Source organism: Mus caroli, chromosome 10 (genome assembly GCF_900094665.2).
Source record: "Mus caroli chromosome 10, CAROLI_EIJ_v1.1, whole genome shotgun sequence".
NCBI classification, from domain to species: Eukaryota; Metazoa; Chordata; class Mammalia; order Rodentia; family Muridae; genus Mus; species Mus caroli.
This window is the reverse complement of record NC_034579.1, coordinates 53,891,397-53,905,918: the sequence shown is the minus strand read 5'-3', so window position 1 is coordinate 53,905,918 and position 14,522 is coordinate 53,891,397. Positions and strand designations below refer to the sequence as shown.

General features: G+C 45.8%; 1 protein-coding gene and 1 pseudogene across 2 annotated transcripts in view; both read right to left on the bottom strand.

Annotated features, from left to right (window-relative positions):
• Pla2g12b (phospholipase A2 group XIIB) overlaps positions 1 to 11,866 on the bottom strand; it is a 19,191-nt gene extending 7,325 nt beyond the window's left edge. The window contains exons 1-2 of one of the 2 annotated variants that reach the window (XM_021174471.2): positions 11,497 to 11,866; positions 3,725 to 3,813 (exon numbers count right to left, since the gene is read on the bottom strand). In XM_021174471.2, coding sequence (XP_021030130.1) covers positions 3,725 to 3,813; positions 11,497 to 11,857 — 450 coding nt within the window. In that variant the 5' untranslated portion in view covers positions 11,858 to 11,866. The remainder of the gene's footprint in view (positions 1 to 3,724; positions 3,814 to 11,496) is intronic. The other variant, XM_021174470.2, reaches the window with a different exon arrangement.
• LOC115032268 lies at positions 1,924 to 2,076 on the bottom strand (annotated as a pseudogene).
• Positions 11,867 to 14,522: the final 2,656 nt, after the last annotated feature.

Here is a 14,522-nt window from a genome sequence, read left to right as displayed (position 1 = left end):
CACTTTGTAGACCAGGCTGGCCTTGAACTCAGAAATCCGCCTGCCTCTGCCTCCCAAGTGCTGGGATTAAAGGCGTGTGCCACCACGCCCGGCTCCGGGTTCTCTTATTAACCCAAGGTCATCAGATGCAGAATAAGAACTTTCACAATTTAAAATGTCCTCTTAAGCAACACAACAACAACATTCTATTAAAGACATCCCGGCTCATTCAATGCAGCACAGGCTGGGTACTGTAAGTCTTCATAGGCTGTGGTTGTCTAATGCCTAAGGAAAAGGACTTTGCTTGGCCTCAGCCCCCAAACTAAAATTATACCATGACAAAGCAACTGTCCATTACCAAAGTGGAGTGGTGATCACTACCAAAACACTGCATGGAAAGAGGCAAGACATTCAATTTCACATACTTAAGAAAACATGTTCAGCCAATAGCAGTCAAGCTTCTTCTAGCCAATCAGTGTGTGAATGCGTATTTCTGACAGATGCATGGAAATTGCCTAAAGAATGGAGACTCTTCCTGCAGTTGGTGCAGAATTAAATTGTAATTAATAAGCTAGCAGCAGGTCAGATAGAACAAGGGTCCTAGAGCTGCTTAGAAGACTACTGCCCAGTGAAATTCTTAAATCAGCTAAAAATGGAGGTGTAACTGTATTATTAAAATATAATCCAGGGGCCTGGGAAGGTAGGTGGCTCAGAGGCTAGGAACACCGACTGCTCTGCCAGAGGACCTGAGTCTGATTTCCTGGCATCAACATTGATATGATGTCTCACAACAATCTATGAAGCCATCCCAGGATCTGATGCCCTCTTCAGGCCTCCAGAAGTACTGCAGGCATGAAGTGCACAGACATACCTGACAGCAAAAACATACACACAAAACCATCCAAACACATAAAATAAAATTTAAAAGAAAAAAAATGTATTAAAAAAAAAAAAACAAACTTCCAGGTTGGACCGATGGCTCGGTGGTTAAGAGCACTGACTGCTCTTCCAGAGGTCCTGAGTTCAATTCCCAGCAACCACGAGGTGGCTCACAACCATCTGTAATGGGATCTGATGCCCTCTTCTGGTGTGTCTGAAGACAGCTACAGTGTACCCATACATAAAAATAAACAAATCTTAAAAAAAAAAAAAAAAAAAAAAAACCTTCAAAAAACACACTATTCTGGGCCTGAGTGACACACTTGCTGTGCAACCATTAAGACCTGACAGTTAACTCTCCAAGTCCATAACAAGGTTGGCTGTGTGCAGCCCATCCAGGGACGACAGGAACAAGAGGATTCTCAAGGTGTGTGAGCCAGGCAGTCTAGCTAAATTGGTAAGCTCTAGGTAAGAAATAAGAAGGAAGTGGCTCAGTTGATAAAGTGCCAGCTGTATAAGTCAGAGAACCCGAGTCCTGGCCCCCACTGCACACATAAAAGCCAGGAACGGTAGCTTGTCTATCAACCCCCAGTGCAGGGGAAAGGTTGAGACATATGGATTCCCTAAAGCTGATTGGCCAGCTGGCCTAGCCAAGTGATGAGCTTCAGGTACAATGAGAGACCCCCACCTCACACACACACACACACACACACACACACCCCTACCTCAAAATCAACAACGAATAAAGAAAGAAGAAAGAAAGGAAGAAAGAAACAAAGAGAGAAGAAAAGAAAGAATCAAACAAAGAAACAAAGGAACAAAGAAACAGGCAGAGGGTAGGCAAGATATTTCATGTCCTAAAAGCGCAAGGCACCAAGCCTGAAGACTGGAGTTCAGTCCCCGGGACACCAGGACCCACACAGTGGAAGCAGACAGCTCCTGCAAGTTGCCTCTGACCTCCACATGCACCGTGGCATGCATGGCCCCACACTCAAAACAAATAAAAATATAATTTAAAAAGTTTAAAAGTGGAGAATGAATGAGAAAATTATCCAGCATTGACCCCTAGACTGCACACACTCCTCACGTGCGTGTGCATGAGCATGCACAAGTACACACGCTCACACGGGGAAAAAGTAAGGTGGAGAGCAAATGAGGAAGATATCTAGTGTCGCCCTCTGTCTTCACTTGATCTTAGCCAAAAGGCCGAGAAGCAATGCCCTCTGTCTTCCTAAATGCATGTGTGCTCATAGACACACACACACACACACACACACACACACACGACACAACTCAATATTATAGCTGATGTCCCTCTAGCTTCATTTTATATCAAACCTCTCTTCTATAGTGCAGGTCAAAAGCATGATTTGTGTGTGTATGTGTGTGTCTATGAGCACACGTGCATGTGCGTATGTATTCATGCATGCTCAGGTGTGCTTGTGGGGGGTAAGTGTGTGTGCTTGTGTGTATGTGCGTTCATGCATGCTCAGGTGTGCTTATATATATGTTCATGCACGCTCAGGTTGTGTGTGTATGTGTATGTATGTGTATGCTTGTGTGTGTGTTCATGCATGCTCAGGTGTGCTTGTGTGTGTGTGTTCATGCATGCTCAGGTGTGCATGTGTGTACTTGTATGAGTATGTGCACCCATGGGAGCCTATGAGTGGAGGCCAGTGGTCAACCTCAGCTATTATTTCCCAGAGGCCAATTCTCTTGCTTTTTTGAGTCAGGGTGCATCTTTTGCCGGGAACATTCCAAATAAATTCTTTGCTCCCTCTGGCACCTGGCTGTCTTCATCCACACAGTGCTGGCATTACAAGTGTGTGCCACGATGACCAGGCTTCTTAATGTGGGGTCTGGGGAGCAAACTCAGATCCTCTTGGTTGCAAGGCAAGCACCGTGCTGACTGAGCTATCACCCAATCCAACCTCCTAATTTCTGAGACAGGGTTTCACGTCGCCCAGGCTGGCCTCAACTTCACTGTGTAGTCAAAGATGACTTTGAGCTTTTGTTCCTCCTGTTTCAACCTCTGGAGTGCTGGGATTACAGGCATGTGCCACTACACCTAGTTTACAGGATGCTACTTAGAGCTTTGTGCATGCAAGGCAAGCACTCTACAAACCCCAGATGGGTCCGAGAAATCTACCAGGAGATCAAATCACAGCCTGCTTCCAGGAGAGGCTGACAGTTTGAGAAGGGGTTGGTGATGTGCTAATGGATCTCAGGAAGCAGCGAGTGGGTCAAACTGCAAACATTTTTTTTCAGATTTATTTATTTTATGGATATGAGCACTCTATCAGCTTGCTCGCCAGAAGAGGACATCAGATCCCATTACAGATGGTTGTGAGCCACCACATGGTTGTTAAAAATTGAACTCAGGACCTCTGACAGAGCAGTCAGTGCTCTTAAACCACTGAGCCATCTCTCCAGCCCAAACTGCAAATGTTGTTGATATGACCCTTTGAACACAAAGCTATTGCTTGCAGAAGTCAGCCAACATAGCAATCCGTTCTTTCTGGCCAGTACCAGCCACTCTAGTCCCTCGCTGGAATGAACTACTAGTTTAAGTAAACCGCCATCATCCAGTCGTCTTTAAGTTGTGTCCTGATGCCATAAATCTTGGCTGATGCTTACAATGGTGACTTTGAAGTTCACAGATACCAGAAACTCAGCAGTCTTTGAGAAAATGAACTCAAATATCTTTCCTGAAAATTCTCTCCCTTCCCCCATTCTAGTTTAAAATTCCAAATCCCACTGTTCCAGTAGATTCCATAAATGATCGCTTCTGTCACTGATTATCATTGGATTGCCCTTATTTACTTAAAAACGCATCAATGAAGAAGGCAATATTAGTGATACGTACACTTCCTGGTACCTTGATACCCAGGAAATAGGAACTGCAACCATTGGGCTCCTGGGCTTTGTAACCAGGTCTGGGCATCGGCGCCTTTCCTGGCAGGAAGAAGGAAAAAAGTGGAAGAAATATTTAGAAGTCAAACATTTGACACTTATTCATCAAATTAATATTTCCTTAAAGCATATTCTATTTTTCATTTAAATGTCACTGTCTCCCATAAGATATTCCCATTGACTAGGTAGCAAATTGAATATCTCCTCCAGACAGAGTGAGGCCACCAACACCCTCGTCTGGCCCCCATGGGCACTACATGTACAGACCCCAGATGTGCATGCTTCAAATGCACATACCTCACAGACACACGCACGATTTAAAAATAAAATTACTTACTTTGTTTTTAATCCCGTGTATGTGTGGCTCTGTGCGCACATGCTGATGTCTGTCAAGTGCAGAGGTTTTGGACACTTTTAGAGCTGGAAATCCAGACAGGCATAGGTACCTTACAAGTTCTTCTCAATTGCTGCTGAGCCATCTCCCCACCACCTCAGTTCTTATGTACAGAGAAACTATTGCTTTTGGCAGTGAATGTTCCAGAACTGTACCAGGACCTTGCATACCGTAAGCGCACACTCTGCCACTGATCTATGCTCCATCCTGCCAACACTCTGGCTGTGACCGTGAAGCCTCAGGCTGATTAGGTACCCACAGTTACTGCTCAGCCTGGCTTTCCTTGGGCCACAGTTGAATACCAGGTGAGTTCTGCTCATTTCCTGCGTGTGAGGTGTTCTGGAGCTGGGGATGATTCCGGTGACCATTCTTCACCCTCATCACTGTAGGGAGATGGGAAGCATCTTGCTTCTTTCTTGTAATATTGGGTTGAGATTTTGAAATCTCTTTGTGCATATGAATGAGTTCATGTGTGTGTGTGTACATGCATATGCAGTGTATTCTGTGTACATGCATGTGCAATGCATATATGTGCATGTACATGTGTGTGGTATATGTATGTGCACATGTATAAGCATGTGTGTGATATGTGTGGTATGTGGTGGTGTGTGTGCTATGTGTGTGGTGTGGTATATATGTGGTATGTGTAAGGTATTTGCCTGTGAAATGTGTGTTTGTGTGGTGTGTGGTGGTATGTATGTACATGTATGTGGTGTGTGGTATGTTTGTGCTGTGTGTGTGCATGTGTATGGTGTGGTGTATGTGTGTAATGTGTGTGATGTGGTTATGTGTGGTGTGTGTGTGTGTAATGTGGTGTGTGTGTGGAGGGTGTGTGTGTGTGTGTGTTATGCATGTTGGGGGAGGTGCCTGGCATCTGCCTGTCTCTGCCCCACAGGGCTGGGTTACAGGCAAGGACTGCCAGGCTCAGCGTCTACTCCAGCCAGAATCTGAACGTAGCTCTTCCTAACAAGTGTCTGTGCTTGTGCTGTCAGCACTTACAGGTCGGCACTGGCTCCCAGTTCTAGAACCCTAAATAATCCAGACCAACTCAAGGACTCTCAGAAAATATGTATGCAGCAGACACACATGTCTATGGAAATGAAAGAAACTCGTCCTTCTATAGTCGTTCAGGCTCAGCACCCCAATTCTTAAGGGACCAGTTACCTCTCTTGGTATTGAGCACTAGACACCCTGACCTGGGTCTGAAATTCCTATCTCAGACCCAAGCCCCAGGGTCTGCAGCGTTAGGATCTGCCCGCCATCACCTCCTCACGTTCTCCGTCTCTGAAGGTTTCCATTATCATCTCACCATGTGTGTGAGTGTTTGTATGTGAGTGTGTGAGCATGTATGTGTGTGATCATGTGTGTGAGTGTGTGAATGTGTGTGTGAGAGTGGGAGAAAGTGTGAGTGAGTGTGTATGAGGGTGTGTGTATGTATGGAAGTGTGTGTGAAAGAGAGTGAGTGTAAATGAGTGCGTGAGAATGTGTGAGTGTGAGCGTGAGAGAGTGAGTGTGTGTGAGTATGTGTGAGTGAGTGTATGTCAGTATGTGTGAGTGAGAGTGAGTGTAAATGCGTGTGTGTGAGAGTGTGAGAGAGTGAGTGTATGTGAGCATGTGTGTGAATATGAATGAGTATATGTGAGTGTGTATAAGTATGTGTGAGTGTGTGTGAGAGAGAGAGAGAGAGACAGACAGACAGACAGACAGATACTGGGGAATAGTCTGACATTAATAGATGAGTCACACATGGACAAACAATGGAGCCATGTGGTTTAATTCAATGTTGTCTCCTGGAAATAAAACGAGGGAAATTTTATCTCTTCTCCAGATTGCTCGTCTATAAGCGTTCCACACAGCTACCTTTATAGACATCAGGAAAAACGTAAATAAAACTAATGTCTGAATTCACAGGCAATGCTTTTTTATAGTTTCTTTTAAATTGCCTTTTATTATTTTGTGTGTATGGGTGCTTTGCCTGCACGTGGGTCTATGTACCGTATGCATGCCTGGTGATCTTGGAGACAAGAAGAGAACTGGAGTTACACATGATTGTGAACTGCTGGGAATTGAACTCAGGACCTCTGGAAGAACAGCCTGTGCTCTTAGCCACTGGGCAATCCCTCCAGCTCTCCCACCCCCACCCAAAGCATCATTTTAGTGACTGCAGGAGGTGATTGCTGCATACACTGATGGCTTCCCAAATTACCCTTGGTCTTTTGCACTTAAGAAACCACAGATGAGAAACTTCTAAAGTCAGTTTGAAGGATAATGGAATGACTGGGCTGCCCTACGCACAATGCTGGTGAGCTGCAGGGTTATTCGCTTCAGGAAGCTGCTTGGGAGAGAGACATGGAGCCTAAGTTTTAGTGGAGGAGACAGTTGAATTTAGGCAGAGATAACACACTCCAGCTGTTGTTTATAGTGTTGATGCTCTGAGCCTGGGCATCCCCAACATGCTATGTTTACATGTAAATTTATTTCCTGGTGCAGTTGAGAACTTGAAACTGTTTCCTTGGCTTGCAAATGGTGACTCCCCTCGTTGCCAGACTTTTATAACTTGTAGTTGCCTGCTAACTACAAATGGGCTTCATCTATTTTAATGATCAGGGACGGGAATCAAAACAAGAATAATATTTTATGACATGTGAAAGTTATATGAAATTCAAGTTTTAGCGCCCATAAAGAAGTTTTATTGGGGCACAGCCACACTCATTTAGTATGTATTAGCTGTGACTGTCTCCACAGGGAAAGAAATCACAGGAGATTGCTGCAATCTTAAACCAAGGATGCTTTTCTAATCAAGATGTAAAAGTCAGGGGCTGTAAAGAAAGAGACTGGCAAATTTGTGCCCATAAAATGTAAAGCATAAACAAGTTAACCCCATAAAACACAGACATTGAGATGGAGGTTCCGGGAAGAGTTAGCAGAGATGCCCAGCAATGCCACCTCCCGCCACGGGCCCCACCCTCTTGATCAACCTTTCTCCTCTCTCATTTTTGTTACTGTAAAGATGAAGAGAAGGGCACATCACAGATCAGGGATCTGAATGTCTCCCATGGAGGGTGAGGCTGCCCTCATCCAGCTGCTTTCCAAAAGGTACCTGCAAGGACACAGTGCACGTTTGCCTGACAACCTCCAGGGATGCCCCAGTGAGCAGTACGGTGATTTGGAGGCAGCAAGATAACATCCATCCATCAACAGAATAGACTTTTCACGCCAAACACTAAAAAGGAGTAAGTTGCTTCCTAGTTCATTGGTCCTGATCCTGTTTAAATATCAAAAGTCCCAGATCCTTGGCCCCCACCCCCACCACACCCCCTGTCTGCTTCAGCAAACTGGTAAATTCTTCACCCTAGCACTGAGGCAATAGGTTGGCTCCTAACTCTGCAGGTGTTTGTTTCTTTCCACAGGCTTCTGAGAACCCAGTGAAGGCTGTAGAAAAGTCCTTTGCTGGGAAAATAGGCAAACACAAGGATGCGAAGTTTTTCTATGGCATTTCAGACAGATAAAAATGTCTCTTAAAAAGATTAAAAATGCCGGGCGTGGTGGCGCACGCCTTTAATCCCAGCACTCGGGAGGCAGAGGCAGGCGGNTTTCTGAGTTCGAGGCCAGCCTGGTCTACAAAGTGAGTGCCAGGACAGCCAGGGCTACACAGAGAAACCCTGTCTCGAAAAACCAAAAAAAAAAAAAAAAAAAAGATTAAAAATGACAGGGCTTGGTATGTAGCTCAGTGGGTGGAGTGCCTGATGACATGCAGCTGTGGATTTGAGCCCTGGATGTGAGTAAATTGGACATGGTGGCCTGTGTGTATCATCTCAGTACCCAGGAGGTGGATGCAGGAGGATCAGAAGTTCAGGGTCATCCTTGGCTACAGAGAAAGTTTGGAGCTCGCCTGGGTCCTATGAGGCACTGTCTCAAAGTATTTTAAAAAGTGAAGATTTGCTGCAGTGCGAAGCTTCTGAAGATAAAAAGGAGCCATGACAGACCAGAGGCAGCGGAGAGACGGAGAAGGTATTAGCACACTGTGCAGCTAAGAAAGGGCTGGCACCCAAAACACGGACAGGAGCAATAGCATAAATAAAATCCCAACTTTAGAATGGCCAAGCCATGTTTCTCGCTGGCTGTGGTGGCCCATGCTTTAATTCCAGCGTGCAGAAGGCAGAGGCAGGCAAGCAGATCTCTAAGTTTGAGGGCAGCCTGGTCTACAGAATGAGTTCCAGGGCAGCCAGGGCTACACAGAGAAACCCTGTCTCAAAAAAATTAAACCAAAACAAAAAGATGTTTCTCAAAAGAAGCCAAACAGGGGACTCAGCACCCACGTGGCAGCTCACAACTAGTTATAACTCCAGTTCCAGGGATTTCATCGCTCTCTTCTGGCTTCCATGGGCACCAGGCACCCATATGATATCCATACATGCAAGCAAAACACCCACACACTAAAATAAAATAAAATAAAATAAAATAAAATAAAATAAAATAAAATAAATACATCCAAAAATCAATTTGAAGAAGCCTAGCAAGTGATGGGTGCACATGCAAAGGTGCATCCCTGTTTCCAGGGAAATACAAGTGGGGACCACAAGGGATGCACACCACCTTACACTTGCTAGGATGGCCAAAGGGAGCTCATACCTCCATGAAAAGTTAAAAACTAAAATCAGAATGGCTGTATGGCCCAGCAATCCCACTCCCGGTATATATCCATCAAAGCTGAGCTTGTGGAAAAAACATCTACCCTGTCTTGTTCATCGCAGCATTGATGGTGACACAGAAACAACTCAAACACTTGTCAATGTGGGAGTAGATAAAGAAAACGTGTGTGCACTGTGGGATGCTATACCATAGGAAGGAGGAAAGCCTGTCATCCTGGAACTGGAAATCAATGCACTTGGGGGTGGGGTGGGGGAGGTAAATCAGAAAAACCCGTACTGTATGATCTCCAGTGTGGAACCTAAGAAAGAAAAGTCAGGTTCCTAGAAACGGAGAGCAGAAAGGCTGAGCGGAGGAGAAACTGAGAAAGAGAGATCTTGGCCAAAGGGCCCATTTTTGATGGAACGAATAAGTTTTAGTAATTTTTTTGTACTGATGATCACACCTATGATTTTGTGTTACATATTTCTGCTATCGTTTGAACCTAAAATGCTCCATGGGGACTGGGGAGATGCCTCAGTGGGTAAATACGGATGCTTGATGCGCAGCATCAGGACCTGAGGTCAAATCAATAACTTCTATGTAAAAAAGCTGGGCATGACTGCTCCTGCACCTGCAACCCCAAGGCTATATGAATACAGAGACAGGGGGCCTGGAGAGATGGCTCAGTGGTTAAGAGCACTGACTGCTCTTCCAGAGGTCCTGAGTTCAGTTCCCAGCAACCACTGCTGACTCACAACCATCTGTAATGGGATCTGAGCTCTCTCCTGGTGTGTCTCAAGACAGTGACAGTGTGCTCACATACAGAAAATAATAAATAAATCTAAAAAAAAAAAAAAAACAACAACAACAAAAAAAACCACACCAGAGTCAGGATGGCTGACACCTTCTGACTGCCAGCCTAGCTCCAAGTTCAGTGAGAGCCAGTCTCAGGGATCAAGGTGAAGTGTGATAATTTGAGACACAGATGTCCTTCTCTGGCCTCCATGTCTATGTATATTTAGACACACACACACACAACTCCCCACAGGATTTTGTTTTGAATGCTAGTTTTCTGGCTGATGCTACTGTTTTGGGAAGCTGAAGAATTAATTCTAAGAGAGGGGGCCTGTGTGTCAGAAGTAGCTGTCCAGGGCCATGCCTTTGAAGGCAACACCCAGCCTAGCTCTCTCTGCTTGCCAATGTTGCCTGGTGAAGCAGGCTCCACTTCAGGCTCCCACTGCCCACAGTTGCTTCTTTAGCGTCCTTCCATGATAGGCAGAGACATTCTGAAACCCCGCGCCACATAAGCCCCTTCCTTCCTTAAATCATTTCTAGCAAACGTGCAGTGAGAAAGGAAACCCAATCTCAAACCCCCAGAGTACAGACTTTTAACACTCTCACCACAAATAAAAGGATCATCTGTGGGAGGCGTGGCCTATGCATTGAGCCTTTTCATCATGGATGAAAGCACCAGGCTTCTCCATAAGTAGCCACTATTATTTTTGTTGATTTTTTAAAAAATTTAAAGATTTGTGTTTAGAGCATCCTTTAGGAGGAAGTGGGCTGAGAGAGGATCTTGAGGGTCTCACTGCGTAGCCAGGCTGACCTGTCTCAGTCTCTCCAGTAGCTGGGATCACAGTCTCAAGACATTCCTCCCATAAGCAGTTGGGGAGCTCGCTGGTCCCACCCAGTCAGAGGCTGCCCAACCAAAATTTGCTGAAATCTTTTGACGCTGTTTTACTAGAGAAGTAAGAACAAGATCGGGCTCACCATTTTACAAGAAGTCCTCCTGTTGTTAGATGTTTGCTAAACCTTGGGTATATTGACAATACTTGTGTTGATTCAAATGGCAGGCATTAACTTTCCTGCCTCTTTGATGGATATTAGGTGAGCTTAATGAGGTGACCCGGCCTTGTGCTTATCCATCTAACTTTGAGTAAACGTGATGCTGAGTCGCCCAGAATTTGACACCATAACGTTTTGGGGGGTAGGGTAGGAACACGATACTCAGCTCCCATCTCTTCCCAAGAGGGTGAAGGGGAAATTGTCTTCAGCCCCAGCTCCTGCCCTAGCTGGCTTTCCAACTCAAGCAAGGTAGGCATGGGAGCCCACTCCAGTTCCCAGTTGTGTCTCTGGTGTTTGGCTCTCGGGTGGCAGAGCTTGGGACCCCCGGCGGGCAGCAGGCAGGTCAGTTCAGTGATAACAGTGACTAAGGCAGGGCTGGACCCCTCCCTTGGCAGAATCTAGGCAAATCGCAGGCAGAAGCCTGCGGCAGAGAGGAGAGTCCTTCAAAGCTTTTGGGATGCGAAGGCAGTTGTTTGACCCGGGGCAGATTCTGCGGTTCAGCGTTCTCCCCTTAGGAGCATCTCTGAGACCCTGAGGTCCCTCTCAAACCTCTCTGCCATTCCTTAAGGCCTTACCTGCCTCCAGCAAACTCCTAAAAGGCCTCAGCGAAAGTTCCCAGGAAGCTGAGCAGAGCCTGAGTTTCCGATAAATCACACTTTTATCAGGAGATATAGAACCCAGACTTCACTCGGGGCCCCTCACAGGATTTAGTTGCCTACTTGCATTTCGGATGACACTACACCTGATTTTGCTATGCCTGGCGACCTGGCCTACTGGATGTAGGACAGATGTGACCTGCTTTGCTGCTCATGCTGTCACTCCCCACCCCCACCCCAGAGAAGGCATCTACTCACCATATCGACACCGGTACTGACAGACTCCATTCTTCCCTCCCAGCAGCTCCATGAAGGAATCCACGTAGCTGTTGACAGACTCGAAGCTGCCCCGCAGCTGCCTCAGGCCCCAGTCAGAGAAGGACTCCTCTTCCTTGGGGCTGGGGTCACTCTGAGCCAGGTTCCCTACCAGGCCAAGCCACAGGAGGAAGAAGCCGCAGAGCAGCTTCATCTTGCACGCACAAGTAGACCCTCGCGGCTGCTCTCGTCCCCAACCCCAGCCAGGGTCCCAGGAAGCCCTGGGGACATACACAACCCCGTGTCCGGGCTTATCGGTACAGTCAGTCTGTGTTCCCCAGAGGTGGACTTTAAACACAGCCATGGAGGCTGGGAGCCGATCCGAGTGATTAGAGAGGACAAAGGTGAAACTGTGGGAGGGGCTGTATGAGGATGGCCCAAGAGGGGACTTCCCAGTGGACCCCGAAGCGCTGGGGGGATGACTGCTAGCTCTGTGAGGCGGGACGGGAGCCCTGGGATTCTCCAGCACACTTGGGCACCTCAGGTTTCTCTACTGCAGAGCTCGTCCCAAGATCTCAGCCACACCCCTGAACTACTTCCTCCTCTATACCTGTCCTGGGGAGGCCCATGAGGGTGTGTGCGAGACCCCGGTAGCCCTACTGGGGTCACCGTCACCACAGGTGAATCTAATAACAGTCAGATTATGAGGGGCTAAAATCCAAGTGTGCCTTGGTGAGAGTTCAGGTTTTGAGCCCAGTTTCTGCCTTGGTCCCTCCGTGTCTCTAGCTCAAATTCTTCCATCTGGCAAAGGTCCTACTATCCTCCCAGGGAATACCTTTCTGAGAATCTGCAGGGCATGTGTTTATACTCAGTGCTGTATCCTGGGATCCCCTGAGACTGTAAGATGGCCCCAGCGGTGATTCCTTCCTCCCACCCCCTTTTAGGCAGATAAAAGTCCAGGCTGCTATCAGAAAGCCTGTTTGAGATTCCAAGCTTTGAGATTGCTCTCTGGAATCCAGGGTTTGGGCGTCACTTTCAGCGTAGTTTGCTCTTGGCCATGTGAAGAAATACCTATAAAATCACCAGTCTGGGAAACGACCATACACATTCTGAACTAGTCTCTTCTCAATCTCTCCTTTCCTGTCTCTCTCTGACTTTCTTCCTGTTTCTCTATGTCTATCTCTCTATGTGTGTCTGTCTCCCTGTCTTCTTGTTTCTCCCTCCCTCCCTCCCTCCCTCCACACATTCACACCTATTTTGTTAGGCAAGGTTGATATTTTTATTTGAGAAATAAGAAATCAGGGAGAGATTAAATGACTTCATTACTTAGGTCCCAAGGCTGGGCCAGGGCCATAACTGATGAGATCATATCAGAACAGAACCATGGGACTCCTTCTTCAAAAAGGAAGGAAAACTGGGGTGGGGGGCACAACTCAATAGTGCCTCTAATATGTGCAATGCCTCGAATATGTGCAATGCCTCGAGTGTGTTTGGGAATGGGGTGCATATGTGGGTATAGGAGCCTGTGGAGGCTGGGGGATGCCCTGGAGCTGAAGGTTGGGGGGGGGTGTCACCTGACACAGGTATCTGGAACTAAACTCAGGTCTCTGTAATTCCCTTAAAGAATTACAGGAAAATACAATCAAACAGGTGAAGGAATTGAACAAAACCATCCACGATCTAAAAATGGAAATAGAAACATTAAGAAATGAAAAAGGGAGACAACACTGGAGTTAGAAAAACTATGAAAGAGATCAGAAGTCATAGATGCAAGGATCACCAACAGAATACAAGAGACAGAAGAGAGAATCTCAGGTACAGAAGATACCATAGAAAACATTGACACAACAATCAAAGAAAATGCAAAAAGCTCCTAATTGAAAACATCCAGGACATAATGAGAAGCCCAAACCTAAGGATAATAGGTATAGAAGAGAATGAAGATTCCCAACTTAAAGGGCCAGTAAATATCTTCAACAAAATTATAGAAGAAAACTTCCCTAATCTAAAGAAAGAGATGTCCATGAATATACAGAACTCCAAATAGACTGGACCAGAAAAGAAATTCCTCCCGACACATAATAATCAAAACACTAAATGCACAAAACAAAGAATATTAAAAGCAGTAAGGGAAAAAGGTCAAATAACATATAAAGGCAGACCTATCAGAATCGTGCCAGGTTTCTCACCAGAGACTATGAAAGCTAGAAGATCCTAGGCAGATGCCATTCAGACCCTACGAGAACACAAATGCCAGCCCAGGCTACTATACCCAGAAAAACTCTCAATTACCATAGACAGAGAAACCAAAATATTCCATGATAAAATCACATTTATACAATATCTTTCCATAAATCTGGCCCTACAAAGGATAATAGATGGAAAACTTGGGAAAACTACATCCTAGAAAAAGCAAGAAAGTAATCTTTCAACAAACCCAAAAAATGATAGCCACACAAACATAATTCTACCTCTAACAACAACAACAACAACAGGAAGTAACGATCACTTTTCCTTAATATCTCTTAACATCAATGGACTCAATTCTCCAATAAAAAGATATAGACTAACAGACTGGATGGATAAACAGGTCCCAACATTTTGCTGCATACAGGAAATGCACCTCAGTGATAAAGACAGACACTACCTCAGAGTAAAAGGCTGGAAAACCATTTTCCAGGCAAATGGTCCCAAGAAACAAGCTCGAGTAACCATTCTAATATTGAATTAAATCGACTTTTGCTGCAGACCCTCTGGGTCCCTTGTCTGCGTGGAACGAGTCTCTGGGTGCAGATGGGCAAGGAGTCAGAGGGTGACAGACAGACCAACACGTGAGATTGTGTAGAATCTGAATGTATTGTCACAAAGTGAACACCAGTCTTATATAGTACAGAAAATAAAAGGGGTAGGAAGTCACAGCAGGCAAAGTACATTGAAGTTACCTGACACAAAACAAAGGAATGACTACAAAGGGACTTACAGGAATCAGGTAAATGTTTACAGTAAAGATAAAGCAGACCTGCCTAGGG